The sequence below is a fragment of the Desmodus rotundus genome, chromosome 7 (genome assembly GCF_022682495.2).
Source record: "Desmodus rotundus isolate HL8 chromosome 7, HLdesRot8A.1, whole genome shotgun sequence".
NCBI classification, from domain to species: Eukaryota; Metazoa; Chordata; class Mammalia; order Chiroptera; family Phyllostomidae; genus Desmodus; species Desmodus rotundus.
In genome coordinates, this window is record NC_071393.1 from 3,702,649 (window position 1) to 3,730,455 (window position 27,807).

Genomic DNA, 27,807 nt, shown 5'->3' on the forward strand with positions numbered 1-27,807 from the left:
CTGAAAAACGGGACGACAGTCCACGGGCCACCGCGGCTGAGGTGTGACGGCTGCGGCTCCCAGCGGGTGCCGAGCGCTTCCCGCACACGTGTCGGTTTCTCCCTCCAAGAGAAGTGCTAAGCATGATCCCCATTTGACTGATCGGGAAAGGAAAAAGGAGCCCAAGGGCAATCTCAAGATTCTAATCGGTGGATTCCAATGTGGATCTCTCTAACCCACCGGCTCAGCATCAAGGCCCCATTTTAGACGGTCCAGTCTCACCGCTCCTTCCCCAGAGCATCTAGCCCGGGGCCCTGCGCACACTAGGGGCTCCTGGGCGCTGGTTTGTGAAATCAGTGGGGTAGGATGATTCTGGTTCCTATAATTTGGAAATGCAACGTCAGTACTGAGATATAGTTTACCTATCCTAATATACGCCGGTTTATAGTACACAATGCTGTGAGTTTTAGTACGTTCACAGTGCAGCTCGGTTCGAGTGTACCTCTCGCTGTAATCTGATTTTCAGCAGTCAATCTCCCTTCCCCCATCTACCCAGCCCCTGGCAACCACTAAGGTGCTTTCTGTCCCTATGGATTTGCTTCTTCTGAATACTTCACATCAGTGGGATATACGATATTTGTCCTGTTGTATCTGGTTTCCGAGGGTCAGCCAGGTCGTGGTGTGTCAGCGCTTCATTCCTTTTTTAGGAGGAATGATAGTCCATTGTACGCACAGAACACATCTTGCTTATTCATTCATCAGTTGATAGAGATTTGGGTGGTCTTCCTTTTCTGGCTCTGATGAATAATGCTGCTATGAACATTCGCGCACAAGTTTTCGCGTGAACATAGGTTTCGTTTCTCTTGGGACGAGTTTCTCTAAGAATGCAGCTGATGAGTGATAAGGTGCCTCTGTGCTTAACGTCTTGGGAACCGCCAGTCTGTTTCACACAGAGGATGCACCTTTCACAGCCTTGCCGGCAATGGGGGGGGGGGGGTCCAATTTTTTCATATCCTCACTAACTTCTATTATTTTACCTTTAAATTAAAAAAAATTACACCCATCTCAGTAGGTGTGAAGTGGTAAGTGGTAACTCATTGTGGTTTTTGTTTGCATTTCCCTAATTCCCGACGAATGACGTTGAGCATCTTTTCACGTGCTTGTCGGCCACTTGCCGGTCTTCTTTGGAGAGATGTCTATCAAAATCTTCTGATTACTTTCACATCGGGTTGATTCTCTTTGAGTCGTAGGAGTTTCTATAATACATTCTGAAGGCTAGCCCCTCGTATTGCATGTGATTTGCAAATACCTTCTCCCATTCTATGGGTTTCTTCTTTCACTTTTTCGATAGTGTCTTTTAACAAATGAAAGTTTGTAATTTTGATGAAGTGTAACTTACCTCTTTTTTCTTGGGTAGCTTGTGCCTTTGGTGTCATTTTTAAGAAACCACTGCTGACCCCTAAGATTGAGTTTTGCGACTTCTTTATGTATTCTGCCCACGAGTCCTTCGTCAGACTTGTGATTGGTAAATATTTCCTCCTGGTCCTGTCTTTTCATTCTCTTAACAGTGTCTTCAGCAGCGCAAACATGTTGTTGAGGAATTCCAGCCTACTGACTGCTCCTTCCCAAAGCCCCCACTGGGGCGGGTTTCTTACCACCCTCTATCACTTTCCAATAGAGAAACACCTTTACTATTATTAGAATTCTCCAAAACTACAAAATAAGGCAAAAAGAGAATCATATATCCTTTCTTTTTTCTTTTCTAAATTATATTTTATTGATTATGCTATTACAGTTGTCCTGATTTTTCCTCTTTGTCCCCCTTCACCCAGCACCCCCTACTCCTCAGGCCATCCCCTCACAATTGTTCATGTCCACGGGCCGTGCATAGCGTTCTTGGGCTTCTCCGTTTCCTATGCTGTACTTTACATGCCCATGGCTATTCTGTAACTACCTACTTGTACTTGTAATCCCCTCACCTCTTCACCCATTTCCCCACACCCCCCTCCCATCTGACAACCATCAAAATGCTCTCGGTATCCATGATTCTGTCTCTGGTCTTCCTGTTTGCTTAGCTCGTTTTTAAGATGCAATTGTTGATAGATATGTATTTTGGGCCATTTTTTTGTTCATAGTATTGATCTTCTTCTTTTTCTTAAATAAGTTCCTTTAACTTTTCATATAAAAATGCTTTGCTGATGATGAACTCCTTTAGTTTTTTCTTGTCTGGGAAGCTCTTTATCTGCCATTTGCTGCTAAATGATAGCTTTGCTGCGTAGAGCAATCTTGCCTGTAGGTCCCTGCTTTTCATGACTTTGAATACTTCTTGTCAGTCCTTCTGACCTGCAAAGTTTCTTTTGAAGAATCAGCTGACAGTCTTATGGGAGCTCCCTTGTAGGTAATTAACCTCTTTTCTCTTGCTGCTTTTAAGATTCTCTCTTTATCTTTAATCTTTGGCATTTTAATTATGATGAGTGGGCCTCTTTGCATCCATCTTGTCTGGGAGTCTCTGTGCTTCCTGGACTTGCATGTCTATTTCCTTCACCAAACTAGGGAAGTTTTCTTTCACTATGTTTTCAAATAGATTTCCAATTTCTTGCTCTTTCTCTTCTCCTTCTGGCACCCCTGTGATGCAAATGTTGGACTTCTTGAAGTTGTCCCAGAGGCTGCTTATACTGTCCTCATTTTTTTGGATTGTTTTTTCTCCTTGTTCTGCACGGTTGTTTTTTGCTTCCTGATGTTCCAAATCATTGACTTGGTTCTCAGCTTCATCCACTTTACTGTTGCTTCCCTGTAAATTGTTCTTTATTTCTATTAGTGTACCCTTTGTTTCTGACTGGATCTTTGTTATGCTGCGGAGGTCCTCATTAGTTCCTTGAGCTTCCTTATGACCAGTGTTTGGAACTCTGCATCTGATGGATTGCTTATCTCCACTTTGTTTAGCTCCTATTCTGGAGTTTTGATCTGTTCTTTCATTGGGGCCATGTTTCTTTGTCTTCTCATGTTGGCAGCCTCCCTGTGTTTGTTTCTGTGTATTAGGTAGAGCTGCTATGACCCCCTGTCTTGTTAGCGTGACCTAATGTAGTAGGTGTCCTGTAAGGTCCAGAGGCACAGCCTCCTCTACCACCCAAGCTGGGTATATGAGGTGAGCCCTTCGTGTGGGCTGAGTACACCCTCCTCTTGTAGTGGAGACTTGATTGCTGTTGGCAGGTCAATGGGAGGGATTTTCCCAGGCCAGTCAGCTCCAAGGATTGGCTGTGACCACTGACCACCAAGCTCTGCCCCCCATGGAGGATCAGCTGTGCAGGGGCAGGGTGGTGGTGCTCCAACGTGGTCTGTAGCCGTCCACTGGGTGCGTGGGGTTTCCCGGATGGTATGGGCCAAGATCAGCCCCAACCTGTGTTTTGCCCAGGGCCACCCTGCCTGAGCTATAAAGGAATCTGAAATGGCTTCTGCTTGTGCTGAGCTTGGAGGTTCTCAGGCAAAGCTAAGCTGTGGATCTAGGCTGGCTGCTGCTAGTGCCAGACCTGGGGCTCACTGAAGCCAGCTGTTGCATGTTTGATGGGATTTAGGAAGTTGTGAAGCATGAGCCAAGACCAGCCATTCACATGGAAAAGCAGCTGGGTGGGCCTGGATGGGGCGGAGTCTCTCAGGATCTCTAAGGCAGGTCAAACAGTGTCAGCCAGGTTGGAGGAGTCCCAGTTATGGCACCAGCTTTCTGGCTCTGTGAGGGGAGGGTTTAGCAAAGGGACAATGGCCTCTGCCTGCCCTGATGCCAGACACTTCAGTTCCTCCCCGTGTACCACCGGTGCCTTTCAAGCTGCCACCCCGGTGCTGGAGCTCAGAGAGAATGAGTCTGATAGGTGAGTCTGTGTGTGGGTCCTTTAAGAGGAAGTGCTTAGGGCTCCAGAAGTTTCTTCAATCTACTCAATCCCTGCTGGTTTTTGCAGCCAGAAGTTGTGGGGACTTATCTTCCTGGCACTGGAACCCTGGGCTGGAGGGTCTGGTGTGGGGCTGGGACTCCTCACTCCCAAGATATCCCTCCTGAATTTTTATCCACTACACGTCTGTGTGGGACCGGCTAGTTCTGTGTCTTCACCTCTCCTACCAGTCCTGATGGATGTGGTTTCTTTAATTCCCTAGCTGTCAAACATTCATTCAACTTGGTTTCTGACGGTTCTGAGTGATGGTGTTCTGTATTTTAGTTGTAATTTTTATGCGGTCGTGCAAAGAGGCAAGCCGTGTCTGCCCACGCTGCCATGTTGACCAGAAGTCTTCATATGGCCTTTCAAAGAATAAAATAAATATCCAAGAGACTGTTGAGATACAAACCAATCAGAGAGATGAGTCAGGATTAACACCCAGGGTTTTGATGAAGCAGCTAGGTGGTTTCACTTTTTCTCGCTTCTCAAACCACAGCGATATGGCTTTCACCCCCAACAACTTGTTCAAACTCCCCCCCAAAGTCCCCGGTGACCTCATGCTCCCTGACGTAGGGCCTCTCTTCAGCCTTTGCCTTAACTGGCCTCCCTGTCATTGAAGATGGGGCCGATCATCTTCGCCTCCTTGAAAAGCACTCTCATCTCATTCCGTGACATCATGTTGCTCTGCCCCCCCCCCCCCGACTCTTGAGAGCTCCTTCTCAGCGCTCAGCGCGAACCCGCTGGAAGAAGATGATTTTCCACGTGACTGGCTGGTCCCCGTTCTGTGAATGGAGGTGTGCCCCCGAGGTGCACATGTGACTCATACACCTCGCATCGGCCATCTCTCCTAGGCCACAGTTTTATCAATAGCAGCATGCAGATGGCACCCAAATTTACACCTCGAGTTCCTGACTTCAAGCTCCACCCCCAAATGTTCAGCGTCCTGCTCTGCACCCTCACCTGAGAGATCCGTGACCCGTCTTTCTCGCCGCGTCAGAAACTGGGTTCGTCCCCTCCCCCACCCCTCGCGTCCTGTCTGTAACGCCCATCCACCCAGCTGCCAAGACCAGAGGACCGCACGTCGGCCTCAGCTCTTCCCTTCCCACGCGCCCCCGTGCAGCCGGTCACCATTGCTCGTGACTGTTACCATCTGCAGATCCGTCCGCCCGCATCACTTCATTTCTACTCTCCCCATTGCCCCGTCAGACCGTCGGCTTTGGACATGTCAAGTGCGAGGGACAGGTGGGACATTCAGGTGGAGATGTCCATTAGGCAGTGGGACATTAAACCCAGAGCCCGAAGGAGAGAGATACTGAAGTGCGTGGAACACAGGTCAAGGGTGAAGCCTTCTGAGCGTGTCCGTGAAGGGGCCAAGCAGGAGGGCGATTCAGCCTCAGAAGGCACTGGCAGAGGGGCCCCGATGTATCGGGGTGCCGTTCTCAGGAAGGAGAGGGAAGGAGGTTTTCAAGAAGGTGGAAGTGGCTGGCATTCCCGTCCCTCTAGCAGCTGCTCCCTGCTCCCTGCCCTTGGTCACAGCGAGCTCATTTCTGCCTGAGGGTTCCCCTGGCTACCAGCGTGCCTTCCTCAGGTCTTCCCAGCACAGGTCCTTGTCATCTTCCACATTTCAGCTGGAATGTCTCCTCCTCCCAGAGACTTCTCCTGGTCCCCTGACTTAAAGTATGTCACCTGTCACCGTCTGTCCCATCACCTTGTTGGATTTCTATGTTCTTACTGCCTGATGCTTTCTTGGTTATCAGTGTGCCCCTTGCCCAATAGAATGCCAGGTCCGCGAGGGCAGGGGTCTTCTGGAGCTTCTTTGCCACCATCCCCGAGACCCCAGAAGAGTACCTGGTCAAAGTCGGCGCTCAAAATATACCTAAGTGATTTCAACAAATAACTCCCAAGCGAGAATTCCCGTTCCAGGCCCCACCCTCAGAAAGACCCAGCTGAGAGGCTAAGGATGTTAAAGCCCGAGCAGAGGCGAGATGAAGCCTCTGAGCACCACGCTCTCGGGGGCTCTCGGGGGCTCTCAGGGGCTCTCGGGGCCGGGCCGTCCCCGCATGCTGGCACAGGCGTGCCTCGGAAAGTCACAAAGATAACGCATTTGGCAAACACGCTCCCTTTCTGCCGCCTACTCGCCTTCAATGGTGACCCCCCCCCCGCCCCAGAAATTCCCTGCGGGCACCGCACGGCATCCCGTATCACCAGTTTCTTGGTGGCTGTGCCTGTCACCCACTGCTTCAAAATTTCTTCTAGCCTAATCAACAAGCTTTCCAAGAACAAATGGCAAAAGTGTGTGCGCCTTCCTGTGTGCCCGTGCTGAGTCAGGCGCCGCCCAGAGCCTCACGTAACCTCGAATTTCCTTCCACTCGCACTTCCTTGCCTTCACTCACCCTCGGGTGGCAAAATTTTGAGTGTTTCTGGAGAAAAGCTGAGCAATAATCTTGCCAGGGGCGGGACATCGGTTGTCCTTCCTCACGGTGGCCCTTTATATATCGCCCGGAGACCATGGCCAACACATCAGTTCGAGAAGCTGTGCCAGAGGCAGCACCCACTCCCTGCCGCCATGGTCTCCCCCACAGGTACCCCGGGATGGAGAGGAAGACTCCGGAGGGGTTCAGCCCCCGGGGCTGCTGGGCTGAGGCTCGGGGGTTGGAGCCAGTGGGGGGACCGGGGCGTGCCGGGCCCGGGGGCCTCCCAGCAGCCTGTTCTCTCCCCAGGTCCCACGAGGCTTGCCCTGTTCCTGCTCTGCTGCACGGGGGCCTGGCTGTCCGTCCACATGGCTCCCACCAGGAACCCCCACTGCCAAAAAATAGTCAGAGAACTAAAGGGCTCATCTGAGCAACTTCTGAAAGTCCAGGTAAGTGCCCTCCAGGTTTCATTGCTTTAAAACGCCTTTCATCGCCCCTGGAGAAGGGGCTCTTTTCAGACTTGAAGCTAGGGCTGTGGACCTGCCAGGAAGGGATGGGGACTGGCAGGCAGGCCACCGTGGAACTTTTAGGCAGGTAGGGGTCGGAGGCAGAGACGAGCCCAGACAGCTGAGAACGCAACCAGCTTCTCACATCCTAGAGGATCTGCGTCAGCGGCTCATTCATTCACCCCTAGCGTGCTTGGTCCGCAGCGCCGCCACACGAGTTCCCCCATGCGGAGCACATCCCTGGGGTGTGGGCCATCTTGCCCACGGGCTCGGGGGCCTGCCGAGGAGAGTGACCGCCAACCTAAACTGTAAGCCATGTCCCCGCAAATGCAGGACATTACACTCCTCACGTGAGTCACGGAGGGTGCCAGCTAACAAATTAGGTGTCCACTTGTACGCTCCTTCATCATTGAAAATCGGGACCCAGTCTGCCAGCCCCTTCAGGGGGGGGGATGGACGAGGCTGAGTAAATGCCAATGGCCCCTCGTTTTCTCAAGGTTGGGATTAAGGCAGAACCTCTTAGGCAGCTTTGATGGAACAAACAGAAACCAAAACAGGGGAACAATTTCTGACCTTGGCCTTGCCCTTTCCTTCCACGCTGGCACTGAAACCTCGGCCTTGGTTTTTTGGAGACGCAAAGGCAGAGGCTCTTATCAGCCGAGGTGACTGGGCAGTTCTGCCTGATGGGTGCTCTTAGCTCTTCAAGTTGACCGCAAAAGCTTGTAGTCCTTAGGAGGAGGGACAGGACAGAGTGTGGGCCGGCGTCTGGGTGTGTTCGGAAACTCTCTCTCTGGCATCTCGGAGGCCTACGCAGATGAGCCTAAGCCTCTCTTTGTGAGCTGGGGACATCCCGGCTGTAACACAGAGTGGCCGAGGGCAAGCGGCAGTGCGGCGCCGCCCAGGCCCACCTCTCTGAGTCCCGGGGCAGCTGGGAGCAGGCTCCACAGGGCTGTGGCTGCGGAGGATGCTGCCGGGTGGGGAGAGGAGGCCCCGTGGAGCGGTGTCCATTAGCACAGGCCTCATGACTGCCTGGCATGGGCTGGAATCTGGGTCTGCCCCTTGACCTTGGGCTAGTTCCACAAACCAACCGAGCTTTCCTTTCTTCTGGGATGGGGGTGACTAGAGCCTCCCAGGGCCACGGCGCCAGTTCCAGGAGAGGTTGGGATGGGGCTGCGGGGGCCTGGGTTCGGGGCCACGGTGCGGAGGGGCTCGCCCACACCGGACCCAGAGGGAGCATTCAGAAGTTACCTGTTGGGATTTGTCGCAAACCTAAGGCTCACCGTCTCTCCCCCTGTTGCACCCCAGGAGGATGAGGTGGGACTCCCCCCGTCTCCCTACCCGCTGCCGCCTCTCACCCACTACTGCCAGCGACAGCACGTCAACGGCTCCGCTCTCCTGCCTTACTTCAAGGCCATTCAACAACTTGTCCCAAACTCCACCGTCATCGAGGACGTCCTGCAACAGCTGGGCAAACTAAGCCGGTGTGAACGAAGCATGGACGTTCCGGCGCCTACAGTGCCGTCCAAGCGCTTAGAGCAGAAATGGTTCCTCTCGGCTGTTTTACGGGAGCTTTCCTTGTGCTTCAAGTCGTTGTAATCACCGCACCCGGCCCCCAGGGGCCGCCCGGGGCAGCCTGCTCCTCTTGACTTGGTGAACTTGCGTGAAGCCCCCCAAAACGGATGAGTGGCCGCTGAGCGTAGCCACGCTGCTGTGAATTATTAAATTATGCCAATGGATGAGCTCAGGGAAGCCCCACGGATGGGTCCTGGGAGAGCCGAGATAGGAACGTGTGCGTGAACTTGAAAAGGATTTCAAGCTGTGTCATTGTTACGAGTCTTGGTATTTATGGGAGTTTTGCTTCTGCAGACTTCAGTCTTATTTATTATCCTCATACCCCTGCGAGGGCTGGAAGTGGCAACTGTGTTAACTTATTGATATTTATTGTCCTGACAGTTGTTAATGCTCCTTGGAGGAGCCCTTGGAACCTATTTAATAAATTATTTTGAACTTTCCTCACCTGTTTTGGATGTTGTGAGGGGCCGCTAAAATTAGTAACTGGGAGTCCGGGCCGGGTGGTATGTGGCCGAGGGACCAGGGCCTCACAGTGGAAACAGACCCATGTCTACCGTCATCTCTCCCCACCGGACAGGCTCGGTAGCAAAAGGTGGTAACGCTGGCAGCAACAAGCATTTACTGGGCATTTTCCTTATGCCAGGCCGCAGAAGTAGGTGGAGAAACTGAAGCCAAAAGCCATGTAGTCACCTTCTTGAGGCCACAAACTGTTAAGTGGTGGGACCCAGATTCCAGCCATCTTTTCAGCACTCTGTCCCCGGTGTCCCTCCCCGGGCAGTGACCGGGCCTTAGGGGTTTTAGCGCTGTGGTCGGCACAGCGCAGGCACGGCCTTTCCCAGCCCTGCTCCCGCAGGGGCTGGCGCCTTCGCTCACCAGCCGCTGCTTCATAGCCGGGGCCAAGCGCTCCCCACTTGGATGGATGCTGAGCCCAGGGCCGTTACCTGGGTCTTAGAAGTCACCTGGACTCATGGTTCTCCCAGCACGGTCTCCGGGCCAGTGGGGGCAGCGCCACCTGGCAACGGGTTGGAAATATGAACCTGGGGTGGGCCTCACCCCAGACTGAGTGTGTCGGGTAGTTTAGGGGTGCAGCCTGCAGTCTGTTCTTGAATCAAACTTCCAGGTGACTCCCACACACGCTTAAGCCAGAGAATCACCGGCCTTGAGCCGACCAGAGCTTTCTTCTTCATCTCACTTTGGGGGAAACTGAGGCCCAAAGCGATAGATCGAGTTCTCATGTGATGGGGGAGGAGGTTAGGACTTGGAGACGGGCAGTTCAGCCTCGGAGTTCCTCTCGATCTCGCTCTCACGGGGATTTCTGCACCGAGTCCCACACCAGGCACTGACGTCCCCAAACACCGTAGCCTCCAGTGACAACGCTTTGGTCCAGCTGTCCATACACACCCCCCTGGTGGACAGCTATCCTCTTGTTGACTGGCCAATATTGGAACATCTTTACTATTACTAGAAAAATTATTCAGAATTGGGAAATCAGGCAAAAGGATAAACGTTTCTCCTTCCAAAGAATAAAATAAATACCCACCGGTCTGTAGTAATATAAACAAATCAGTGCAGGAGAAGGAACGAGGGCCCCTCGCAGAATTCTAATTCATCCTCAGAGGGAGGGAGGGAGAATCTCCACAGGACCTAGGTGACGACTCAACTCTGAGCAGGGACGGGGACGCGCACCGCCTCACAGCACCTCCCCAACATTCCCCAGTCACTGTGGCGTCCCTGAGTCCTCTGACACCCCCTCTCCAGGAGGCAGAGCCGGGCTCCTTGCCCCCAGGACAGGAGGTGGGACGCAGGGACTTGCTTCCAAAGCGCAGAGGACAGAAGTGGGTGGAGGGGAATCAGGGAGCGAGGTAGACACCGCTGCTCAGTGGGTGTCAGGGACCCGGCCAGGGTGTGACAGGGAGGGCCCCTCCCTCACCTCTGTAGGACTCTCCCCCAGACCCACAAGCCCGGCCCCTTCCGGAAACTTCAGACAAGCCCAGGTTGGGGACATTCTACAAAATCCCTGACCGGGACGACCACGGGAAGGCGGAGGGACAGCTGCGGACTGGGGACCGAGGAGACCCAGGGACAGTGTGCGGTCTTGGAGGGGACCCTTAAAAAGGACATTTGTGGGAAAACTGGTGGAAATCCACATGAGGACCGGCCTGGTGAGCGTCTCTTAGTTTTGATCCGCGGCCACGGAGAGGCCTGGAGGGTGTGCCAGGACTCTGCCCTCTGTAACGTCTCTGTAACGTCTCTGTGTGCAAACAGATTTCAAAACAAAGCCTTTAACAGTTCATTCCCTCAGGCACACCAGCCACATTTTACGTGCTCAGCCGCCACCCCGGGGCTGGCAGCTCCTAAGGAACGTCCCATCACTGCAGGGAGCTCTGTCGGACAGACACCACCGCTCTGGGACTGGGATGCGGGCCTGAGGTTTTATTTTACTTTTATGGGTTGATTTTGGAGAGGGGAAGGATAGAGAGAAACATCGGTCTACTGTTCCACTTATTCATGCATTTCTTGGCCGATTCTTGTATCTGCCCTGACCAGGGATAGAACCCACAACCTGGGTGTATGGGGATGATGCTCCAGCCAACCGAGCTACCTGGCCAGGGCTTGGTACGATCTGTTACCGACCAGGTGCCGCAGTCTGTGGAGCTGCGGGAGATTAATAGAAGCAAATGCCCTGCATCCGGTCCAGAAGATAACCCCAGACGGTTTCATCGACTGTAGGACCTGAACCAGGTGAGCAGCTACCTGAGCGTTTTTTCCCAGCACTCATTTCTTCAGGTGATGGAGAGACAATGAGAGAGAGATGTCTCTTTGCTGTGCCGTCCTCTGACAGGGTCGTGCTGTGCTGGCTGTCCTCTCCCTTGGTGAGGGAAAGGAGACCTTTGTGTTCGTCCGAGGATGACATGCTGACAGTCTGAGACTTAGGCTGGGCACGGAGCAGAGTGCGCCTTCTCTTGTGAAGCTGGGAAGGTGAGAGCTCACTTCCCTGCGGCCAGGATGCAGGCACTTCCCCCGCTCAGAGCACTTCCGACACCGACCCGGGTGTCCAACAAGTCCACCCAGGTCTGGCACCGGCTGCCCGGAGCTGGTGAGACCCCACGGGAGGGAGGGGGCTCAGTGCCACCAGACTGCCCCCCCCACACTTCAGATGCCGGTCACGGGTCCCCAAGTCACCCACACTTGCTAGAACACTCACAGAGGTCAGGGACCCATTTCCTCACATTCATGGTTTATTACGAAGGATGTGAGGCGGGTACAGAGAGATGCGAAGCCAGATGAAGCCGCGCCCAGGGCGAGGTCCCGACAGCTGGACCTTTGTCCCCGAGGAGCTGGGTGGCACCACCCCCCTTCCCCGGCACATGGACATTGTCACCAACCCAGAAGCTCTTCCAGCCCCGTAATTCAGAGCCTTTGATGGAGGGATCATTACTCAGATGTGATAGATTATTAACTCAACCTCTACTCCCTCTCCCTCCCATTAGGAGAAGTGTTCTTTTTTCCTTTTTTTACGATTTTATTTATTTTTAAAGAGAGAGGGAAGGGAGGGAGAAAGAGAAGGAGAGAAACATCGATGTGAGAGACAGACAATGAGTGGCTGCCTCTCGCACGCACCCTGACTAGGGACCGAGCCCACAATCTGGTTAGACCTGGAATCCAACCAGCATCCTTTTGCTTTGCAGAACGACACCCAACCCACTGAGCCACACAGGACAGGGCTGAAAGTTCCAAGCTTCTGATCATGGCTTCGTCTTGCTGGTGACCAGCCGGGAAGCCTGCAAAGAGTCACTTCATTAGCACCAAAGACACTCCTATCGCCCTGGAGATCATCCAAGGCTTTCAGGAGCAACACATGAGCAACCAGGGGCAGAGACAAACATTTATGTCCTATGTCACAGCATGTAACCATGGCAATACCCCAGACCTCGGCACAGGGGCTGGGGCGTGGACAGCAGGGATGGAGGCCGGTTCCTGGCTGCAGGGGCAGCTGGCAGCCGGGGCTGGGTTCTTGGTGGCTGCCAACCCCCCACCCCGCCTGGGACGGCCCCCCGCCTCCTGTCACGAACCCCTGCAGCAGCCAAGCGCCCAGGGCGAGTGGCTGACAGCGGCCCAGGTCCTCCCGCTGATCGCTGATCGGGTGGCAGCCTCCCGAAAAGTCCACGGATGACTCAGCGCATGGCTTTGGGGGTGCCGCTCCACGGTTCTGACTAAAACCACCTCAGAGCACTTTGCAGAGAGAGGAAACCTTTTGAAGTTTTTGATTTCTTGTCTCGTATTTCCAGCAAATCTACCTACAGCTTCTCCGACGAAGAGGCTTATCTGTTAACCAGTCCCCTTCCTTCCTTTGGGGACAGATCTGCATCCCAAACCCTCATCGGGGGCTGCAGGGCTGGCTTCGTAGGCCGGTGTCCCGCGGTCACACAGGGCCCCACCTTCAGAAGGGCCCCAGGCAGGCTCTCACGCTCTGTCGTCACTGGCTTAAAAGTTAACGGTTCTTGAAGAAGCGGCCCTACCCCTTCTGTGCGCGCTGGGCCCTGGGACGTAACTGTTGCCAGTCCTGCTGGGGTGTCTGGGCGAAGGGCAGGCTCCTGGCTTTACACCGAGATTCGGACCGAGCAGATCCGGGCTGGGCCTTGCAATCAGTACTTGTAACAGCTTTATTGACATACAATTTACACACCTCAAAGTTCCCCCACTTCCAGTGTCCACACTCGACGCCTTTTTTCGTATGGACACAGAGCTGTGCCACCATCGCCACTAACTCCCGAGCATTTCCATCTACCCCAGAAGAAACCCAGCCCCATTAGTGGTCAGCCCCGACTCCCCTCCCTTCCGTCTCGGATCTCCACTGACCTGCTGCCTGTCTGTGTGGATCTGCCTGTTCTGGATGTTTCCTGCAAAAGGAACCACACACTGGGCATTGTGTCCGGCTTCTCTCGCGCCGAGTCTTGTTTTCAAAGATCATCTGCAAGGAGATTAGGGCCAGAAACACACCTTTAAGTGAAGACTGCCGACCGCAGGGTTACGGAAAAGGAGAAAAACAGAATGTGTTCTCACCTCTCCTGAAAGTGGCGATGTGGGGGCAGAGACGCCCGGACATGATAACAGTGACAAATCCCAAGATGCCTGGAACTCGGCTGACAAAGACTCTTTTGGCGATAACCTGCCAACACCAAGAAAGAGGCAAAAAGATAAGCACACGGCAGCATTCGGTGACAAACTTAGCGTCTCCTCCACCAAGCAATTTCCACGGCGCATCTTGTGATGGAAACACTTCACGGTAATGACTTTTAAAATCCAAGTGCCACGTTCTCTCAGAGTGAAGGAAAACTAGTAAACCAGTAAGCAAGGGACGCAGAGAAGCAAAAACTAATACAGGACATGATTTATTTATGTCAGGGGGTGCTTCTGTGATTGAGGAACAGCTTAAATTTGCCCAGTTAATGAAGGAAGGACAGGGAATACAAAGCTGTGAGGAATTTTTTTTTCTTAAAGAGGGGAAGGGAAGGAGAAAGAGAGGGAGAGAAACATCCATGTGGTTGCCTCTTGAGTGCTCCCTACTGGGGACCTGGCCCACAACCCAGGCATGTGCCCTGACTGGGAATTGAACCAGCAACCCTTTGATTCACAGGCCAGGGCTCTGTCCACTGAGCCATACCATCCAGGGCTAGAGAAACATTTTTTAAACAATATTATTTTCTTAGTCTGGAGAATTAAGAGGGTAGAGGAAAAGTAAAAAAGAAATAGAAGAGAATCAGATAACGAGAGAGAGGAGGGGAAAGGAAGGAGGAGGAGGGAGAGAGATGTTTTAACGTAAAAGGAGACATCAAGTAGCCACTAAATGTGAACCTGGGCTCAACGTCACTCAGAACCAAGATGGGCAACTAAGCAGAGGGCCCTGTTTCCTGGCCACCACGTCTCAGTGGTTTTCCGAGCAGCGAGTCCCGAATGATGAGGCTGTCGGAGAAAAGCCTGTTCACCCACTCCTGAAGTCACTGCCAGTCTTGTAGAAGGACCCTATTCCTCACCGGGCAAGGCCCTCCTGGGATCCTCCCATAATGCAGCTCCCTACAGGGTTTCCTTGGACAGGACCCACACACTTCATGTTCAAAATAGCCTCAGCCACAACATCCGGAGCAAACAAGGAAACGAGAGCGGGAACAACCTGTGTTAGCCCACGTCTTCCGAGAGGTGGACACCGGGTGGAGGCCCACGCAAAGGCTTTGTCAGCGCCAAGCCTGCGAGGGGAGGCGGGGAGGGCGGGGGGGCAAGGGAGGGTCTGCTCTCGGGGGAGGGCACAGGGAAGGAAGGAGGGCTGGTGGTACCACCTGAGACTGAAGTGCTTTTCCCAGAGAGCTTGGCAAGGCTGGCAAGGCTGTTAGGGGGCCATGAAAGTCACCTGTCAGGGAATGAGCCAGCCTCAGTGTCCCTGACCCCCTCCCACATAGTCACTGGCCGGCAGTGGCCTGGGTGGTGGATGGGCTGGTAGGTTTCAGGCACAGCAGGTGCCCTGACTGGGACTTGAACCAGTGACTTTCTGGTTTGCAGGCCGGCGCTCAACCCACTGAGCCGCAGATGTCACGGCAGGAAGGCAGACTTTTGAAGAAGGGATGGGTGTTAGGCGCGGAATGCTCTTTCCGGATCGTTTCAGACCAGAGCTCGGAAAGCTCCGTCAGGAGGGAACTCAGTACTGACCGGGACCAGCTGGGGGGCCTTGTGGCCTGGGACCACAGCCTGCGGCACTTTGGAGAAAGGTTCACAGCACAGGAGCTGATGAATGGGAAGGGGGCGGGCAGGTGCTGCGGGGAAAGGAGACTCCCAACGACTCCAGGGTCTTGACAGAAACTTGGAAGAAGATGCAATTTGTTGGGGGCGGGGAAGAGAGGCGGCAGCAGCTGACTGATAGGTGTGGGCCCTCTCATCCTTACTGCTGTCCTGTGGGGACATGGGTCATTACCCCTGTTTAACAGGTGAAGACTTTCTGGCCAGAGAGGTGGCCGCTCCTCCAAGGCATCAAGAGCCAGATGGCGAGGAGGTTGGATTTTCGTCTCGATGCAATGGGAAGCCACTGGAAGTTTCCACAGGGGAAGGGCATGCTGTGTCCCAACTGTCTTTTTTAAAAAGCCCATGCAAGCTCCCTGGAGATGATGGACCCTGCCACCCGGCCACCCGGCTAGGTGGCCAGGCGGTGGCGGCTTGGGTCACTGTGCCAGCAGTGGCCTGGGGCCAAGGGCTGGGTGTATGGTGGATGTGGAGGCGGCAAGTCCGAGTTTGCGCCCTGAGCCGATGGCTTTGCGGGGCCAAGACACAGATGCAGAGGGTGTGGGCGGGGATGAATGGGTGTCCCGCAGGCGGGACTGAGTGTTAGAGCAGGCAGGGCTGGCCCACAAGTGAGACGCAAGTGAGACTCGAGAAAGGGAAACCCGTGAGTGGAGAGGAATGAGTCACATGGAAGCGGAGAAAACTTGTAGAGACGGAAGAGAGACCACAGCGGGGAGACTGGAAGGTGGTGCACACCTGGAGGGGTCAGATTTGCAACCTGCCTGCCTGTGGAAAGGTGGGTCTTGCCCCCCTTTGCAAGGCTAACCCTGCTTGCTTCACTGGCTCCTGGCTCAGGTGCCACCCACCATGGGGACGTCCCTGAACCCCCGCCACCCCAGGACCAGTTCCTGCCCCTTCTCATGCACCCCTGCTGACCCCATCACTGACAAGACTTCGCTGTGTCCCCAGTACAGTCCCTGCTGCGTTCCCTGAGCCAAGTTCAAACTCAGCGCTCAGCACACACTCCTTGATCAAAGACTGGGGAAAGGGGGAGATTGGGTGAACGCATGGCAGGTGCTGTGGGGGAGGCTGGGGCCTGGGGAGACACCAAAGGGTTGGACTCCAGGCTTCGGGGCAGGTGGGAAAGACTTCTACCTCCTGCTCACTCGACCCCAGGCCCACCGCAAAGTTGTAATGGAAATAACGGCCCGGTCTGGCCACTTCCCCGAGGAGCGAAAATCAGTCAGACTAGATCACAAGATTAGATGGTTTGCTGTATCACACCATTGAGGCAGGAAAGCAGACGCTTATCTCAGAAAGCTCTTCCCCTTTTTAAAACATTAAGGGGTTTTGAGCTAATAACTCAGTGAAACAGAAAATCTGATCAATCAGAACATGCCACTCCCCAGATTTCTCGTGAACTGTGACTTGGCAGCTTTGCACGAACCCTTCGGGAGCCTCTCGGTGGCTGAGGTGGCAGGTGTGTGTGCAACTCTGGGAGCGGAACCCACAGGCACTCGCAGACCCACACGGAGCCTGAGGACTGCCCCAGAATACTGGGGGCAGGGGGGAGGTGCATGTCGGCCCGAGCCGGCCCTCGGTTATCACTGATGAAATGCGTGGGGGTGCAGGGGTTCACTGTGCGGCTCTACTGTGCACGCTGAGGATTTTCTGAAAAGATAAAAGCGCGCTTATTGAAATCTAGGACAAGTGTGACCAAACCACCCCAGTGGGCTAAATTTAGACCCTGGCGTGCCAAACATACTAGAGGTGAGCTCTGTTCTGCAGAGCCCAGTCCACATCCAAGATGAGATGCTTTCAAATGCCACGTAGAGAATTCTTAGCGAATCTAAACCTAATGACTAAACTACAAAAGTTGACTTTTTATGTTAAACTTGTAATCGCTGGAGTTGACCTTGAAACCCTGTCCAACACCCGCATTAGCGGGCCACCTCAAACGCCGGCCACCCCTCCCCCGTGCCTGAGGTCTGACCAGGTCCCACTGCCTGCACCTCTGCGGGGGGCGGGGAGGCAGGACTAGCCGTGGGCTTTCCAGAGCTCCCACTCACTGTACGTGAGGCTCTGAGGCAGAATGGGGTGAACAGGGCAGCACAGAAGACCACACACCACAGGCTTTTCCAAAAAAAACAAAATACGGATTTTTATTGTCTCGGATGCAAATATAGTTTTCAAACTGCATTGTAGTGTTGAGTACAGCTGGTGGCGACGTGCTTCTTGACAGCGGGGCGGAGGGGCTGCCCTGTGGGCGGGCCTGGGGCAGCCTCCGACCCCTTGGTTGTCCTCAGGCCCCAGGGGAGCGAGTCTCCTAAAGGAAAGGCGCCCTGGCGCAGCCCGAGCTCACACAGTGAACTGAAACCTGAAGGAGGGAAGGAATGGGTGCATCGGCTGCGGGTTACAGAGCGAGCGAGCAGCAGACGCCCCCTTCTCGGCTGTGAGGGTTGGCGGGTGGCATGGCAGGCATGGGGGGCGGGGCGCAGCTGTGTCCCAGCGCCCCCCCCCCCCAACGCTCAGCCCGGCCCAGTGTCCCAGGGAGCCCTCAGACCATCAACCTGCAGGGTGTAGATTCCATGTAAATGTGTAAAACGCCAGCACCTCCCAACCCCCCACAGCCCCCATTTTCGACAGCAGCAGCCTTTGCTCAGAAATGCAGAAGAGAATTCTTCAAAATAGCGATGCCCATGGCCAACTGTGGAACCAAAAGTTGAACTGGGAGATGCAGGTGAATTTTGCTACATGATTGGAAAAGAATTTCCCAAAAATAAAATGCAAGTACACACACACACACACAGGCTTGTGCAAACACGCACACACAGAGGCAAAACCGACACCCAGCATAGAAAAGCTCCCTTTTCCGTCTCCAAGGCTGCCCCCAATAGGCCCAGACAAAGAAACAGCCCCGGGCGGTGGGCCGGCAGCACCTCATCCTCAGAAGGAAAAGAAAATGGGTCTTTGACCCGTGCGGAGGACCTCGGGGTGCTCCCGGAGCCCCTCCGACCACCAGGCCCTGCGAGTGGCCAGGAAGGACCAAGGCAGCTGCTGTAGGGGATGCGCCAGCGTGCTGCGCTTCTAAGCTCTTCCAGCCTCCAGCTTCGCTCTCCTCAACCTTCCCTATCCCGGAGCACAGACGTGGGGAACACCTTCAATGCGAGGTACTGGGGCGCTGGGTGAGTGGGGCATCCCCACGACCCCTGCTGCCACCCCAGGGCTCTCCTGACTCCCGTCCCCACCAGGCTGTAGCTGAGGGACACATTGCAAAGCCAAGGCTAAGAGCAGGGTGGGGTGGGTGGTGGTCCACCTACCACAGAGTATATGGGAAGCAAATCACCTCGAGGGAAAGGCAATTCTCGCTCCAGAGAGAAAGAACGGCCCGACTGATACCCCAGACGGTGGGACAAAGACCACCACCGAGGGAGCAGGGGACCTCAGGAGGGGAAGGGACTGCGGACATTGGTTGGGTGACAAGGCAACGGGCTAAGCCCGCCCATCTGGAGCCTGCAAGATGAAAGACCGGCCGTGAGCACTGTGTGAGCCTGGGGGGCCATGTGCAGAAATGTGCCCCCTAGGACCCACCTAGGCGGGAGCCAGCCAGGACCGCGCACGGGGACAGGGGTACGTAACCCTTCCTGGCAGTGGGGTGCCAGTACCGGACGAGGATGTCACTCAGCACCGCACCCCTTCACCAGGGGCAGGACAAAGGGTTTGACACCACCCCAGGCCCCACGTCCCCTATGAATCAAAGTTTATGTTTCTACTGGCCACGATAAAACCAAACCAAACCTTCAGGCCTGACCTCTACAAAGGGGAAGTGGGGTCAGGTCACAAGGACCGGAAGTGAAGGAAGTTGGGTGCCCAAGGACACATGGGCACCCACTGACCACCACCCCTCCTGCAGAGGCTCCATCCCTCCTTCCACCAACACTAGCTTCCCTCGAGCTGTGAAACCTCCACCGAGCTGCCTGTCTGCCACAGGGCTGGGCTCCTCCTGAGGGGGCAACAGCCGCCCGAGACAGGAGGGACGGGCCTTTCACTTTTCAGAAAGCCCCGCGGTGGCCGCTGCTGCGCCCCCACTCATTGTGAAAGAGCCAGCCGCACAGAAAGTGCGCGGGGGCTGATGGCACAGAAAGATTTCACAGAAATACTTGCAAAGATTTATGTGCCAGACAGGGGTGTCTCTTCTCATTTTCAGTTTGGTTTCCGTATAATCAGCGTGTCAGCATTTTTAAGTCTTTTACGGGAGGAGGGACAGAAGAGAGAGTGAAAAGCAGTGTAAACGAACGACAGCCCCGAGGTCAGCATCCACTGGAGGCCACTGGCAGTGGTCTCGGTCCCCCCATGTCCTGGCCGGTCACCCCAGGATAGAGGCCAGAGGTGCTGGGGACCAGCTGGCTAGACTCATCAGTCAGGACCCCGAACGAGAACACCTGGACGACAAGACTCGGCCGTGTGAGCAGCGAGAAGCAGCGCTGCGGCCCGAGCGCCGCGGTGAGCGAGAGCACCAAGAGACGGGGTTCAAGCAAACACCTCAAAACAAAAATGAGCTGCACGGACACACACACATGCACACCCACACACACCCCTTCACATGGCACACAGCCCGACAGCCTTACATATGTAACGAGACAGAGTCTGAACATCACATCAGCAAGAGGGAGAGAGGTAGGCCAGAGAAGCAAGAGGCCGATTTTACATCCCACGGAGCTCTAAAAAAACCGACGCCCGGCGAGCGGCGGGAGGCAGCTGCTGGCTGAGGAGAGGCTGGGCCGGGCCCGAGGCCACCTTTGTGGTCTCTGAAGGCACAGGGTCTGCGGAGGGGCCATCACGACTGCGGACGTCCTGTGCCTGCCTGTTTCCCTTTGACCCTGGGGGGCTCTCAGTCTTCCCCTTCTGAAGGGGACTTCGAGTTACGCTGGGGGCAGCGATGGCTCTTCTGCCACATCCCAGTGGACGTGAAGGACCAGCCCAGCCTGTCGGGAAGGCCTGTAAACACAATTTCTGGGGAGGCCCAGGGGCGCCATGTGCTGCTCTCCTGTGAGCTTGGAGCACAGGCCGGGGGCAGGCAACAGTTGGTGACCCGCGGCAGAGGAGGCGCGGACGGCAACTGGGAGAGGACTGCCACCACCCAAGTCTGAGGTGGCCTGGCCGTCCCTGAGCACCTTCCTCAGGCCGCCAGGAACCGGGGAATGGGGGGGTCGCGCCTCCTAATGCATTGGAACTGGAGGAGGTAGCTGTGGTCCCCCTCACATGGCTCTCGGGCCCCCTGAAAGCCCACTGGGCCCCCTGCCTGCCCGGCGCTGCCGTCCCCATCTCTGGCTGGGAGGGTCGAGGAGAGCCAGCTGGACAACAAAAGCACGTCCTTTCACGGGGAGGAGAGCCAGGCTTCCTGAGTGTTGCAGGGTCCTTCCTCCGCAGCTCCTCCCGCATACCCAGGAGGACCGGCTGGAGCCCCCTCGCGCTGCGTCTCCCTCCGCCCACCCACTGCGGTCCCCACACTCGACGGTGTGACGCCCCAGGTGTCTTCCACCTGGTCAGCTCTGAGCACAGTGCCTTCCTGTCTGATTGGGCGATGCTGAGGGACAGCTGAGGCCGGCCACCGCGGAGTTCTGCCTGTCGACATTCAATGTCTTCCTGCAAACACAGGACGGGGTGGTCTTTGGGCATCGTGCCATCTTTGGTCCAAGAACTGTGACGGTTTGGGGCTCCCAGGTGAATGGATGCTGACAAGGTGGGCAGGACGGTGGCGGCAGCACGGGGCCTGGTCTTTCGAATGCTACACCCAAAGGGCTACACGTGTCCGTCAGACGCTGCTGGCTCGGCAGAGAACAGGGTGGAAGGGCCGCGCTGTGGGCTGGCCCCTGGCAAGGCCCCGGGCCCAGTGTACGTGCTCCCTTCTGACCCATGGGCCTGCACGCCCCCCGCCTTCGCACACGAGAGCTCTGGGGGTCCCCGGGCAGCTGGCGGTGTGCAAGCCGAGCAGCTGTCCAAGTCCGTCACAAGGTCAGAGTTGGGGGAGGAAGAGAGAGGCCTTCCCGGGGCAGGCTGGGTTGTTCAGAGCAGACCTCGGCCCAGGACGAGACAGACAGTTCCTGGGAAAGGGCCCGTGAGTTCTCCAATTCCAGGAGCAGGCGTGGCCTGGCAGACCAGCAGGGCAGGGCTGGAACTGCAGCGGCCTCCTCCATCTGGGCCGCCCCGTGGGTAGGGAAGGCTGTGACCAAGATCGCCGAGTGACAGATTACAGCAAGGGGCTCCAACGATGGGCTGCTGCCGCCAGTAGGACCCAAACCTGCTTCAAACCTGAGTATGGCACCCATGGCCGGCTGGGCCAGCGGCATCGAAGGGCGGCCCTGAGGCTCTGCATACGGAGAGGCGCAGGCGGGCGCAGCCTCCTCTCCACAGGCCGGGAGGGTCTCCGCAGCATCCTGTGCGCACCGCCCAAGCGCTGCTAAGACTCCCCGGACCTCTGGCCAATTCTGGTGACAGCCTGCGCCGCCTGCTCGGGCAGCTGGGACGGGTCTGTCAGGATGGAGGTGGTGGTGCTCAGCTGGCGCAGGGTGTTCAGCACAGCTGGAAGACAGGAGGGAATGAGCCTGGAGGTGCGGTGGCGGTGGCACTTCCAGCCCACCACAGACAGGGCACACATGTGGTCTCACATCCATGCCCATCGTGGCGGCTTGTGCCAGCCCAAGGAGCGGCTCGGGGCCCCACCACCTTTAGGGCCTCTCTCTGACCCTCTCCGTGTCCTGCACACAGAGGCGCTGGGAGGCCCGCCCGGCCACGGCCTGCAGTTGGCGTTTCTGGCTCAGGGCTGCGCATGGCACCATCCCCGCACCCCGGGCACCGCCTGCGCGGCTGCTGCGGTGGGCCTGGGTTTTCTATGGCGCTAAGGGTCCCACTTTGCCTGGCGCTGGCACAAAGGGTGGCAGCCTCCCCCCAGACTTCCCGCCCCACGCACAGCACCCCACTCACTCGGCCTGAGGACGGGCAGGGAGCAGTGCCGGTCCAGCCAGGACAGCGCCGTCCGGTGCAGCTCCTCCAGGCTGCTGGTGGACACGGCCCCCTTGAAGGACTCAAACAGTGGCTTTATGATGATGCTGAACTGCACAGCACGTGGGTTAAGGAAAAGGAAGCGAGGAGGACGGCCTGTGGCCAGCTCCTAGTTGAGAGACAGATCTGGACGTCATGAGCATGCCTTACATTTGCTTAAAATGTCCGTCTAACTCTGGCCACTGGGCCGGCGGGTGGCAGGGACAGCGGAGCTGCTTTGGTCGGGACGGGTGCTGGTGCCGACACCAGGCTGATACCCTGGTAAACGCACAGCCAGGCAAGCGTGCCTCTAACACACCTCAGTCCCAGAACACCGCCGCAGCTCAGCCCAGAATGCGTGAACACTGACTCCAGCCTGCAGTCGGGCGAGGTCGGCTAGCAGCGATTTTCAAGTGTTTTCACTAAAACTCTGCAGCACAACAAAGAATCTACTTTTCTTGCCCATCTGGCAAAAAAAGAAGGGTGTATTTTTGATCCATCCACACCAGACGGCTACCGCTGCGCTGGCTGCCGTCAGTCACCACCTGACGATCTCAGGGAAGAGGTCCCTGCCTCCGGCATTGCACGTTTTAAAAACTCTTGCAGCACACGGGTGGGAAAGCTGCTCTAACACAAAGCCTGTCTCATAACAAAGTATCAAATGGCTCACCTGGTTTATTATTTGTATCACTTCTGCACTGTCCTGAAGGCAGAGAAGCCTAACTGTCGGGTGTTGGGGGCCGTCTAGCATGCCCATGGCCGAGGCGGCGCTGACCCAGCAAGGGGGTGCACTGCCCGCTCAGAGGCCGTGGTGGCTGGGTGGGGAGTGACCAGGCAGAAGCAGGTCCCCGAATGGCCCCACCGCCATCTGGAAGGGCAGGTGAGGGAGGCCTGGGCCCCCAAGACGGGCCAGCGCACAGGCTCAGGCTCTGCCCCGGGTGCTGGGAGTCCTGGCTTCCCGCCTGGCACAGGGATGGCACTCAGCCTCCCCACTGTTTCCAGGATGTGCCGGCAGCTGGGTGTGTCTGACTGGACACCCCCTCCTTCTGCAAGTGGCCCTGGCACTGTCCTTCCTTCTCAAGGACGCAGCCGGCCCGTCCTGCCTCCCGGAGGAGCCCTGAGCCCATGCAGTGGCCAACAACAGCCCGAGCACACTGCGGCCTGGGGCCCCCTCGCGCGAGGAGAAAGCCAGCCTTACTGTCTTGAAGAACTCAGTGACAGCCATTTAAAGAGACTCCTTCTAAGGAAATGGAGTGTGGACGTCTGCTGTTTGGTATCCTGGTTTGGGGTGGGCAAAGGACATCCAAAGATACAATCCAGAACTTCCAATTCTGCAGCGTCCGGCTCTTCACATACTCCTCAAACATGTCTGTCATGTGATCACACTGGCGCCGGGTGACGGGGACTCCTGTGGCAGGCAGCAGCTGCTGGCAGGAGCTGGAAGGACGGGGAGAGTCAGAGGAAGCTCAGAGAAGCGGGTGACAAGTATGGGCCCTGGGGTGCCGAAAGGGCAGGGCCAGCCCGCCGTGGGGTCCCCAGGCCCAGGAGGCGGTCCAGGAAGGAGGGGACGACAAACAGCCAAAATGCTGCAGCAGAGAGGTGCGGTCCACGCCCAGGACACGGGGGAGAGGACGCGCCGCCCGAGCCCCCAGGCACCCGCCTCACATGATGGTGGCGTTGAGCGCCTCGACCTCGTCCCGCAGCCGCCGCGCCTCCTCCTGCATCTGGCCGCGCTCCTGCTGCAGCTTGGTGATGTACTCCACCGTCTTCTGCAGCGTGATGGCGTGGCTGGTCTGCGGACAGGCAGGGGTGAGGGCGGCGCCCGGCTGGCCGGCCGGCCCCCCGCCAGGCCCGTGGACAGCTCACCAGCTTGGAGTTATTGGAGATCAAGCTGTTGAGGGTGTCGAAGCCCATCTTGATGTTGAAGCGCCGCTTCTGCTCGGCTGAAATGTGCTTCATCTGCCGGTGCTGGTGGGGGATCAGCCCGTCACTGTGACCGGGGCTGGGCTGCAGGGCAGGCGCCCCTTGCCCCTCCCCCCTCCCGACCCCCCGCCCTCCCAACCTGGTGCTGGCGGCCAGGGGGCAGACTGGAGCCTGCAGCTGGCCAGGGGCCAGAGCTAAGGGGATGGGTGATGGAAAGCTGAAAGGCTCCTACAGCAGCTGGGAGGGGATGGGGGTGGGGAGGGGGGTGGCTCTAGAAAACCTTCCCTGCAGTGTGGAGACTGGGCTGAAACTCCCGGAAGGGAGCCAACGCTGCTGACCTGGTGTGTCCCAGCCACCCGCAAACCTCTCCCCTGCTGTCCCTGTTCTCCCAGCTGCCACTTCCACCACCTCACAGGGGTCAGTGTTGCTTCCAGAGGCAGGAGGAAGAGGGCTTCATCTCAAAATTAAAGCAGCAATGTCCATGCTTCCGACGCCACCCCCAGTCTGTGCGTCCCTAGTAAGGGACGTGGCTGTCCCAAAGGTCCCTTGATGGTCTCCTGCTCCTTGCTTCCCCACCCTCCCTAGGGAAGCGAGACCCGACAGACGCACACTACCTTTAGCACAGCCATGTTCTTGGGGTCCACAGAGCATTTCCCTGAGCAGTTGTTCTGGGGGGACTGGGGGCTGGGGCTGTGCTCCGACGCACATGGCGAGGCCTGCCCTGAGCTTGCGCCGTCACGACCTGAGAGAGCAGAGACCCCTCTCAGGCGCAAGGATGGCCGCAGGCCGCACTGAGCCCCCAGCCAGTCCCAGGATGCAGAACCCCACCCTGAGGCTTGAGAGTGGCCCCCCAGCAAACTCCCAGGAGAGTTCTGTCAGGGCCAGACAAGGCCTGACAAGGGCTGGCCACCTGGTGAGCGGCCAGGCACAGGTCTCAGGGAGCACGGGAGAGCCCCAAGAGGCGGTCCCACCTAACAGCCTCCTATAAAGTCACCCAGAGGCACCCAGGGGTCTCCACAAAGTCTGTGAGGCACTCGGGGGCCATCTGTTCTGTTCCTTAAACTCCACGGTACCCCTGATCTCTGGACTCCTCAGAGGTCACTGGGCAGAGTCAGGCCGCCCCGACTGTCTCCTCAACAAAAGGCCCACACTGGCAATGGGCTCACAGACGACAGTGCCAGGAGGCTGTCAGGGGTGACCACTGACTCAGAGACAGGCAGGGCGGCTTCTGGGGCTGCAGGAACCCCAGGCCGCAGTCCCCTGGAAACCATCGACAAGGGCTCCTCAGTCCCTCTCCCCCTTTTCTGGGTAAGGACTGGCTGCTCAGGGCCAGGCCTTGGGGGGAGGTCGCAGGTGGTGTCCCCAAGCTTGCTACCCCACGCAGCAGCACACCTGCTCCTTTTCTGCACCTGCGCTTTACCCTGCCCCACGCCAGGCATCTTCCCAGCCCGGGCCAGCGGCAGGCTTGGGAGACCTCGCTGCGCACCTGCAAACCCAGGTTCAATCCTGGGGCACCCAGCGGGAGGCGTCCCCAGTCCTGGTGTGGGCTGGCTCAGGCCACTCACAAAGTCCCAACCGTCCCAACCACAGGGACACTCACTGGAAATGGCGGGGACCGGGACCTGCTCGCCCTTCACCAGGGAGTCTTGCACTGTGCTTGGAGAAAAGAGCCGGGAGACAGGGGCGGGCTGGTTGCTGGTGGCATGGCCCAGGTCTGTCACCAAGATGCCGCCGTGGAACTCGGTGACTCCAGGAGCCTGGAGTGACAGAGACAGGCAGGGGTGACTCCTGACCACAGTCATGTCAAGCGAGGGCCACCCAAGAGCCAGGCCACAGCACAGGCATTAGGAGGCCGCGGCCTGGCCAGGGCCCTCACCCGGGCGATGGGCGTGGGCGTGATGACCACGTTGGACGGGGACACGGTGGAAGCCAACATCCCTTCTGTCTTCAGAGGGCCCGTCATGATCACCGTGGGTGGCTGACCTGAAAAGGCAGCTGCCAGAACAAGGAGAAGGTGACGGGGAGGCCATGAGCTGTGCGGCCCACTCCCAACGAGGTGCCGAGCCCAGACGGCCCAGCTGCAGTGACCCCCCGGGAAAACACACGGCCCTCTGCCTGCCACAGGGACACAGCTTTTCTCAGCACAGGCCGTGGAGAGTCAAAGCCACCTTTTTCTGTAATGTCCCCTTGAAGGGGACGGGAAAGAGATGACCAGCAGCATGTGTTTTCAAACTGGGCTGAGACCCACTTTAAAAGAACAACACAGAAGAGAAGCGAGACCGCTAGATCAACCATGGGCAGGATTTCACGGCTCTTGTTCACACCCTATGTGTGTGTTGCAAATGTGCGAGCCTCTGGGACAGGGGGCACCCTGGGGGTTCCGGGGGTCACACTCTAGCTCCCCCTGACTCACCTTGGGTGATGCAAGCGTTCTTCAGTACCAAGGACACGGACTCCGGTTTGGGAGCAGGCACTATTTTGGGGGGTTGCTTGGACCTCCCCCCAGTCAAGGACACAGGTTTGGGGTGCACAAAAGTTAAACGGGGTTGAGGAGGCCCGACAGCAGGTGGCTGGGTGACTGGGGACAGCGCCAGGCTGTGGGCGGATGAGGAGGGGGTGGGGTGGCCTGTGGTGACGACCAGGCCCTGGCTTGGGCTGAAGGTGGTGGCAGAGGCGCCCTGTGGGAGGGTGGCGGAGGCCGTGTGGGTGGCAACAGCAGGGGACTTGCTGGCTCCCGCAAACTTCTGTGGCTGCAGGAAGGCGGGTGGGGCTGGGGGGTTCAGGGCCTCGGTGGGAGGAGGGGCCAGCGGCACTGCAGGGGCAGAGGGCGGTGGGGTGGGACTGGGAGAGAGCACCGGCATGGTGAACAGGGGGAGGAGCGGCTGCGGGACGGTGGGCGGGGGCGCAGAGGGCCCAAAGTCTGCAGGCCGCAAGAAGGGGTCCCCAGGCTGGGAGGTGCCTTCACAGCCCGGCCTGTCGGCGGGGTCCAGGGCGGCGGCTGCGGGGGACGCCATGAGGCTGTCGGGGAGGCTCACGGTGGGGAGAGTGGCAGGCAGGATGTTCCCCTGAGAAGGGAAGAGGAGGGAGTAAGGGAGGAGCGCTGGGCCCAGGTGACTCACTACACACCACCAAGCCCAGCAACGCAGGCCAGGCGCCTGGACACAGGGGACCAAGGTAGGCCTCCCACACGGTTACTGCTGACGGGAGACGGCTCCGTGTCCCCCTGGGGGTCCGAAGGGTCTTGTTTCCATCAGGAATAAGTGATACCACAGGGCTCAGACAAAGCGACTGTCTGCACACAGCTGGCTCGCAGCCTGGGGGTATCTTGTTTCTGAAGTCCAGCAGGGGTCCCCCAGAAGTCCCTGCCATCTTCTGTTACGGGGCAAAGGCAGCCTGGCTCGCAGCTGCTCTGGGGGTCCCCTCAGGACAGTCTCATGTATCAGCTTCTAGAGAGGTCGCCTCTGCCTTGAAGGGCAATGCTGTGAGGACTCGACTGCTCAGGCCTATCTCAGTCTCTACAGGAGACATTCTCCCCAGAGCCCGGGGAGGGGCAAGTGGGCTGGTGACTGGTGGCCAACAAGGTACAGGCACCAGCCCAGGGACGCCATCAGGGCACAGGGCCTGTCTCGCTCGCTCTGCCACCGCAGCACCTGGTGAGCCAGCCCTGGCGACTGCTGGGTGAAA

General features: G+C 57.2%; 1 protein-coding gene across 1 annotated transcript in view; it reads right to left on the minus strand.

Annotated features, from left to right (window-relative positions):
- Positions 1–17,293: 17,293 nt before the first annotated feature.
- The window catches only part of MLXIP (MLX interacting protein), a 49,029-nt gene continuing 38,515 nt past the window's right edge, over positions 17,294–27,807 (minus strand). Inside the window, exons 9-17 of the mRNA XM_053927921.2 lie at positions 26,537–27,188; positions 26,000–26,118; positions 25,724–25,880; positions 24,738–24,865; positions 24,067–24,168; positions 23,866–23,993; positions 23,514–23,637; positions 22,144–22,273; positions 17,294–21,741 (exon numbers count right to left, since the gene is read on the minus strand). Of these exons, the coding sequence (XP_053783896.1) occupies positions 21,620–21,741; positions 22,144–22,273; positions 23,514–23,637; positions 23,866–23,993; positions 24,067–24,168; positions 24,738–24,865; positions 25,724–25,880; positions 26,000–26,118; positions 26,537–27,188 (1,662 nt within the window). The 3' untranslated portion in view covers positions 17,294–21,619. The remainder of the gene's footprint in view (positions 21,742–22,143; positions 22,274–23,513; positions 23,638–23,865; positions 23,994–24,066; positions 24,169–24,737; positions 24,866–25,723; positions 25,881–25,999; positions 26,119–26,536; positions 27,189–27,807) is intronic.